We start from the raw sequence: 8,681 nt of genomic DNA, 5'->3' as shown, positions 1-8,681 counted from the left end.
TAAAACCTCTCACATTTTAAAATTTGTAAGACAAAAATATTATTTAAATACATGTTTGCCATTATGGTATAGATAAGAAAATAGTATCCATACTAAAATTAATTCATCCTACTTATCAAAATTCCTAGTATAAGAGTGAAAATACTCAGATGCTTATAAATAGGTATTCAAAAGTTTCTCTTGGTCAACATTCTTTGGTGTTCATAAAACTGCATATATATTATTATGTATCTATTTATCATAGTCTTTTCAGACTATACATTCAGTTTAAATTGGAAATGAAAAAATATAGATATTACTATAGAAAGTAGTTATAGAGTAAGTATTTTGATTTCATAGTGCCCAAGGGTTTATGAACAAGATTTAGTTATTAAACTTTAAAATAACCACCTAATTCTTTGATATTTCTTCTATATCTACATGCTCCAGAAATTAAAAAAAAAAAAGTTACATCTATCTATAGGCAGAAAATTAACTCTGAATTGACAGTTATTTATGACTCTCTCCACTGGCTGTTCCACAACATATGAAAAGATGAAAAGCCTAGCATTGCTTAGATACCAGCTTAATAAGCAACTTGGAATGCCAGATGCATAACAAGAAATGGAATATTCTACTTCAGAGGAAGAAGACAGAGTGAATAACATGAACACAACTTAGTCTAAGTTCTTTACCCTAATAAAGTAATTATTCATTTGCAAATATTACCAAAAGTAAAAAAATTTATTTTACAGAGTGGTTGGCTTTTGTAATACATCAAAAACTATCATGTTATCCTTCACTATTCTCACTGCTGCCTTATATCAGTGGTTGAAGTTTCTCCCAAATAATTTAGTTTACATTTAAAGTGGCAATACAGGTTTTACTTAATGGATTTAAGTTATAACTAGAAACCAGTTTTATATACAGAAAATCCATAAATATAGAACTTTTATTCCTATTTTATCATAGGGCTATGCAAAAAATTGACTAAAAATTTTTCATTTGGGTCTTTGTAATAAACATGTAAATACATTATTTACAATGGAGATGCTTTCTTACAGAAAGTAAACACAAAGAAGTTATTTTGGTCTTCACTAGAATCCATCATTATATGTTCACTTTTTTTTTTTTTTTTTTTTGCGGTACCCGAGCCTCTCACTGTTGTGGCCTCTCCCGTTGTGGAGCACAGGCTCAGCGGCCATGGCTCACGGGCCCAGCTGCTCTGCGGCATGTGGGATCTTCCTGGACCAGGGCACGAACCCACGACCCCTGAATCGGCAGGCGGACTCTCAACCACTGCGCCACCAGGGAAGCCCCTATATGTTCACTTTTGAAGATGATATGATACATCATGTTCACTTAAATTTTGTTTCCTGTTTTACACATAATTTAAACAATTATTTTACTTGTACAATTAACGCTTCATTCTGTTTGAAATTTCCTTTAAGAAAGACTCCTTGATCCAACTGTAGGGAGCTTTACATTTTTTTCAAATACCACAAAATGTTTCTGTACAATTATGTGCAATTTTCTTCCTTCTGGCGATATTATAAATACTCGGTCATTTCATCTTCATTGCTCACACCCCAGGGGTAATTCCCAAGTTATCTCACATGATGTAAGTACCATCTTTGTAGTATTTCATGGACTCCATTTGTTTTGTCATAGCCAGAACATCATGAAATCCAGTACTTAGGCCAGACATATGTTGAAAGTATGCTTCTTTTTCCACTTGAATTGTTAAATTGTTTACTCCAGCATCTTTAAGTATTCCTGTAACCTGTTATAAAAATCCATACATTTAAAAGCATTTGGATTAATGCATTTAGTGCACTTGGATTAAATAATAGATATCACATTTTTTTAAATAGCCACAGATAGTCAATGATAAGTCCTTAAAGTAATGTTTATTATTTAGCTGGTCAAATATTACATAGGATCTTTAAGAAGGCCAGTAAATCACTGACCTGACATTCAAAGTAGGAAAGGAAAACAGCTACTGTTTGCAATTCGGTAGGTCTAGAATAGGGATACAGGAACTGTTTTGATCCTTATCTCCAACCATGACACATACCTGCCAACTTCATTATTGTTATTATTAACTTAGGACTATATTTATAATAACTTATTCCTTGACCATCTATTGGGAACCAAGGTGGAATACAAATGAATTTTTTTTTCTACATTAACTTAAGCTTGTCCTCCACATACTAAAACTTGACTTTTTTTTTTTTTTTTTTACCATTTTTGGATATAAAACAAATCTAGATGTAAAAAAATAACTTATCCTTGGACAGCTGTAAGAATGATATATTTAAACAATTAAATGACTACTGAGCTGTATAGCTTACAATGTGTGCAATTACCTCAACTGAAATTATTTTAAAAACTTAAGATTATTACCTGCTGTACTATTCTTTGTTCCAGCACATCAGATATCACCTGTATATGAATTGTTCCTGCCACAATACTGGCAGAATGACGCCAAAAATGTGGGTCTCGGTATGATATTAATCCTTCAATTTTCTGTAGCTGTCAAATAAAAGGAGAGGTGATATAAATGGATTTGAAGGCTAATTTACTGAACACAAAGCAGTCTTTTTAGTCCAGAAACCATTATTAAGCTGATTAAAAAAAAAATAAGTAATAAGGAGAGCCCAGAAATGAGAAAGGAATGGGAGGGACAACTAAGTTCAAGTAAAGGTGTCTAGGGCTTCCCTGGTGGCGCAGTGGTTGAGAGTCTGCCTGCTAATGCAGGGGACACGGGTTCGTGCCCCGGTCTGGAAAGATCCCACATGCCGCGGAGCGGCTAGGCCCGTGAGCCATGGCTGCTGAGCCTGCGCGTCCAGAGCCTGTGCTCCTCAAAGGGAGAGACCACAACAGGGAGAGGCCCGCGTACCGCAAAAAAAAAGGTGTCTAAAATATTTTGACCTGGCAGTGATGCCAGGGAAGGAAGTTTGGAATAGGAAGTGAACAGGGTTACACAGGTGACTTTACACCCATTTTCACTGATATAAAATGTACTTTGCCTAGTCTAAACATTGGATATGTTCAATAAACCATGCTGTTTCTTTTATATTGATACAAACATTCCAGTATTATTTGTTATATTTGAGATAACACATGCAAAAGATATCTTTCATGTTCAACAATGGAGGGCTAGTTACATAAATTATAGACTATCCACACAATATAACACTACCTTGTCATTAAAAATTTATTAGAATATTTATCAACATGACATAATTAAGTGGGGAAAAATTTACAAAGCAGTACAAAACATTTTTTTGGCCATTTTTATACAGAAAAATAACTCTTAAAAGTGTTTCTGGGCTTCTCTGGTGGGGCAGTGGTTAGGAATCTGCCTGCCAATGCAGAGGACATGGGTTCAAGCCCTGGTCCGGGAAGATTCCCACATGCCACGGAGCAACTGGGCCCATGTGCCACAACTACTGAGCCTGCACTCTAGAGCCTGTGAGCCACAACTACTGAGGCCCGCGTGCCTGGAGCCTGTGCTCTGCAACCAGAGAATCCACCGTAATGAGAAGCCCGCGTACCGCAACGAAGAGTAGCCCCCACTCACCGCAACTAGAGAAAGCCTGCGCACAGCAACAAATACCCAATGCAGCCAATAAAGAAATAAACAAATAAATAAACAAACAAATAAATAAATAAATAAGATAAGGCAAACCATAAGCTGAAATACATTCTATTTTGTGTTTGGTTTTTCTATGAATTGCCTGTTTGTATTATCAGTCCATTTTCCTACAAGACTGTCATTTTCATTTCTTATTAGATCAACTTATTTAATTTCAAATACTATTTTAAAAGGAAGAAGACTAGTAAAGAAATTATACACAGTACCTTTTCTAAGGCAATATGTAATTCTTTTTCATATTCTGGTGGCAGTCGCAGAAGGAGAACCTGACAGGCATCTTTAATCAGTGGGACAACACTGAGAAATATTAATATAGCGATAAAAAGAGAACAGAGGGGATCAGCAATGAACCATCCAAACTGCTCTATAAGAATGGTGGATACGATCACACCAATACTGCCAAGTGTGTCTGCCAAAACATGTAGAAATACACCTACAAGTAAGAAACATAAAATATTAAAAATTAAAGCACATTTAATTTAGTTCTTTTATTCATTCTAAAAATATTACGAGGTACGTATTATTCACCAGGCACTCTTCTAGGGGCTGGTACTTCAAAAATGACTAAACATGGTCACTTCCATCAAGGAATTCATGGCATAGTGGTGAAAGTAAGGATGTGGGCAACTACTATCAGTGTGGTGAGTTTTATGATGGTGTCTGGGAAAGCTTCCTAGAAATCATACATGAGCCACGTTTTGACATTACCTAAATTATTTCTACTAAAATATCAGAATAGGGAATTCTCTGGCGGTCCAGAGGTTAGGACTCCGCACTTTCACTGCTGAGGGTGAGGGTTCAATACTTGGTTGGGGAATTAAGATCCCAAAGCCATGTGGCGTGGCTAAATAATAAATAAATAAATAAATAAAACAGAATAAATATCTCAACATAAATGATACTTCCCCCATATTTTTTTCAGTACAATAAAAATTTCTTAGTTCTTTTATAGTGAAAGTGCGTAATGCACAGTTTCCCTTGCAACTAATATTTACTCAAGTGTCACTATGAAAAGGACTCTATAATTACAAAAATTTATTTTAAAAAATTGACATTTATGAACAGTTGTGAGCATTTTCTGTAACAGATGACTTTAGGTCTCTTTTTAGTTACAGGTTGGTTTTTTAAAATAAAATTGTACCAAGAGACCAATACTTAATACAAATAAACAATGTCAATTCAGAACACAGTTGAAAGGTAGGACAGTATTTGGCAAGGACTCACCCCTCATGTTAGCATTCATGCCTCTGCCTGCAGATCCGTGGCTGTGACCGTGCCCATGGTCACTGTGTCCATGCACATGGTGTGAATGGCTGTGATCAGATGAGTGACAGCTTCCTTGAGAAGCTCCATGGGTATGGTTATGGGCATGGCTAAAGGCACAGATACCAATAAGGTTTACTATCAGCCCTCCAACTGAGACTGGCTAGCAAAAAAGAAAGAAGAAAACCTTTAAATTTGTAATTAAAAAAATAAACTTGTTATTTAAAAGTTATTATGTAGCTATATATGTTTTTTGGTTTACAGTTTTGAAAATATTCACAGTAAAACCTCATTAAATTCAATAAGAAAATTTTAAAAGTGTGAATTTTAGAATATTTTAGAAGAGGCATTTAACTTTCAAATACCAAAGTGTTGACAAGTAAAAGGATTTAGATTTGCTTTAACTAAATGATTAAAAATAAAAATGTACTTGATTCAGGGTTTATGAATAAATAAATGATACTAAAGTTCTGTTTTATTTATTTAAATAAAGAGTTTGAAAGTACTGCTTACTAGAGCAAGTATACACTGTACCTGAAATCTCATTTATATTACTAGGTAAATATCAATACTTTAAAAGGCAATGATTGTAATTTACTAATGAGTGGATTACAAATAAACACAGTCTTACTGTTTCTTAACTATAGTAAAATTTCCCAAAGTAAAAAAAGTACAATGGAAAAGCATTTAAAAAACAAAGTAAATGAGATTATCTTGATTTAATGGTGCCACAGTAACACCCTAAAGGAAACTTACCCTTGATTATTCCCTCTTACAAAATGATTCTGAATAGGAGCTCTAGCTCAGGGCACTATTTAATTTACATACATCTACAATTTCTCCTTTAGAGAAATCCATTTGTTTTATTTTTAATTTTTTTAAATTTTTTAACATCCTTACTGGAGTATAATGGCTTTACAATGGTGTGCTAGTTTCTGTTTTATAACAAAGTGAATCAGCTATACATATACATATATCCCCGTATCTCCTCCCTCCTGTGTCTTCCTCCCACCCTCCCTATCCCCCAGCTCTAGGTGGTCACAAAACACCAAGCTGATCTCCCTGTGCTCTGTGGCTGCTTCCCACTAGCTATCTATTTTACATTTTGTAGTGTATATATGACCATGCCACTCTCTCACCTTGTCCCAGCTTACCCTTCCCCCTCCCCATGTCCTCAAGTCCATTCTCTACGTCTGCGTCTTTATTCCTGTCCTGCCCCTAGGTTCATCAGAACCATTTTTTTTGTTTTTAAGATTCCATATATATGTGTTAGCATATGGTATTTGTTTTTCTCTTTCTGACTTACTTCACTCTGTATGACAGACTCTAGGTCCATACACCTCATACACTACAAATAACTCAATTTCGTTTCTTTTTATGGCTGAGTAATATTCCATTGTATATATGTGCCACATCTTTATCCATTCGTCTGTCGATGGACACTTAGGTTGCTTCCATGTCCTGGTTATTGTAAACAGAGCTGCAATGAACATTGTGGTACATGACTCTTTTTGAATTATGGTTTTCTCAGGGTATATGCCCAGTAGTGGGATTGCTGGGTCGTATGGTAGTTCTATTTTTAGTTCTTTAAGGAACCTCCATACTGTTCTCCATAGTGGCTGTATCAATTTACATTCCCACCAACAGTGCAAGAGGGTTCCCTTTTCTCCACACCCTCTCCCACATTTATTGTTTGTAGACTTTTTGATGATGGCCATTCTGACTGGTGTGAGATGATATCTCATTGTAGTTTTGATGTGCATTTCTCTAATGATTAGTGATGTTGAGCATCCTTTCATGTGTTTATTGGCAATCTGTATGTCTTCTTTGGAGAAATGTCTATTTAGATCTTCTGCCCATTTTTGGATTGGGTTGTTTTTTTGATATTGAGCGATACATATTTTAATTGTGGAAGAATGACAAACTAAATAACAGTTATAAGTCAATGTTGCTAAAAGAAGATTGCACAAGATACAATGAGAATATTCAGAAGGGGAAATCTAACACACTTTAAGGTGGGAAGAGAGGGACTAAGGGAAAGTATCCCACCAAAGGCAACTTTAGAAGCAAAGCCTAAAAGGGCAGAAGTGAGGGAAGGGCGTGAGAACTATAAGGAAAAGCGCACGTAAAGATCTGAAGGTACAGGGAAAACATTAAAAGTTGCCATAGCAGTAATTTAAACTAGAGTAAAGCCTTTGAATATTTCCTCAGGTATTCAAAAACACATCTTCAAACAAAAACGTTTAATAAGGCAGAAAAGAAACTGTTTTAGAATATTATCTAATATTTGACTACTAGCGTATTAGACAAAAGTGTATTAATTAATTTCGAAGAGTCAGCGGTGTAAGTGTAAATAGCAAGATAGGAAGTTATGTTGATTTAAATTTAAAAAAAAATAAATAAAACCTCCCTAGGTCAATAATTACAAGTAGTTAAACTTTAGCAGGGAAAAAGCTGTATGAGTTTGAGTAGAAATTCAAATAGGAAAATGAAAAGACTTACTGTTAACATGTGTGTGTCTAATTCCGGAGGATCAATTAATCTAGCCACTGATTCCATAAACACAAAAAAAGCTATTACCACTAGAAAAAGCCCATTAATAAATCCAGAGAGAATTTCTATTCGGCCATACCTAAAAATGTAGAATATATTTTTAGAAAAGGAAAATGACAAATATCTTTAAAGTATAAACATTATTATGTTACAAATGAGGAAATGATTTTCAATGACAGATTTCCAATTACACAAATAGTAAGAGTAGAAAATTACCAAGATTATAAATATTATACTAATGCTGGAAGGTTCTTTCCATACATATATGTTTGTTGAAATTTTATATATTTATCAAAGTCCTTCGTCAACATCCCTTCTTACACAAAGCCTGTCCTAATTTCTTAGCAATAAGTTATTTCTCTCTCCTTTAAGCCTTTGGCGTTCTCTGTATCTCCGTCACAGTACATAGATTCGGCTTTGTATCAAAATTTTTTGTAATTTTGGGTCATCCGTCTTTCAAAATTTAAACAGCTGAAAGTAAGAGCTGAATTTATTAACCTACTTACAATAGTTCTTATCAAAATATCTTGCGCAAATCAGGGGTTCTAATATTTGCTGAACTGAATGATGACTTCGTGAAAGGATACTGCATCATTTCACTAATGATGACTTAGTGAAAGGACACTGCATGCACAGCCACTTCAAATTTTGAATCTCTTTCTAACTGAAAAGATGTGAATGACCATGAACATTCCGTTACCTCAAAGAAACACTGTTGGCCAAATAGCTCACTATTTAACTGATTTTTTGCTACCTACCTATGAGAGGGATTTGTCAGGGAGTATATAGTCTTAAGCTTACTGCCATTCAGTATTTATCAAATGCTTGGTTTAGTTTTTCTTATCTACTTTAAATTAAAGAAAGATGAAGCTCTGAAAAATTAAATTTGTATTAAAAGTGGTTAAATTTTATTCTATAAGATGGAATTTGCTACAAGCCTTGACAGTCAGTGTACCTACCCATAGGAGAAAATCCGAGTTGCTTTCCATCTACTCATCAGGGCTGCAAAAAGTCCCATGACCAAAGCAGAGCAGTCAAAGAGCATGTGAAATCCATCTGAGATCAGACCCAGACTATTGGTCAACACGCCATAGAATAATTCCACAAAGGTAAAAAGCTAAAACACGTTTAAAAAAAAACAGGAGAGGAGTATGTTGGGAAATACTGTTTCAAGAGAGATTTATCAGAATTTAATCATAAGGATTTTAACCCTTAGTTACCCAAA

At 34.7% G+C, this 8,681-nt stretch overlaps 1 protein-coding gene across 1 annotated transcript in view; it reads right to left on the bottom strand.

The window, feature by feature from the left end:
• Positions 1–1,451: 1,451 nt before the first annotated feature.
• Positions 1,452–8,681, bottom strand: part of SLC30A5 (solute carrier family 30 member 5) — a 33,821-nt gene continuing 26,591 nt past the window's right edge. The window contains exons 11-16 of the mRNA XM_059062543.2: positions 8,416–8,573; positions 7,406–7,535; positions 4,865–5,066; positions 3,847–4,073; positions 2,386–2,514; positions 1,452–1,762 (exon numbers count right to left, since the gene is read on the bottom strand). Of these exons, the coding sequence (XP_058918526.1) occupies positions 1,592–1,762; positions 2,386–2,514; positions 3,847–4,073; positions 4,865–5,066; positions 7,406–7,535; positions 8,416–8,573 (1,017 nt within the window). The 3' untranslated portion in view covers positions 1,452–1,591. The remainder of the gene's footprint in view (positions 1,763–2,385; positions 2,515–3,846; positions 4,074–4,864; positions 5,067–7,405; positions 7,536–8,415; positions 8,574–8,681) is intronic.

The sequence above is a fragment of the Kogia breviceps genome, chromosome 4 (assembly GCF_026419965.1).
Source record: "Kogia breviceps isolate mKogBre1 chromosome 4, mKogBre1 haplotype 1, whole genome shotgun sequence".
In the NCBI taxonomy this organism is placed as follows: Eukaryota; Metazoa; Chordata; class Mammalia; order Artiodactyla; family Physeteridae; genus Kogia; species Kogia breviceps.
Note: the sequence above shows the minus strand (reverse complement) of the source record. Positions and strands in the feature narration are given on the sequence as shown.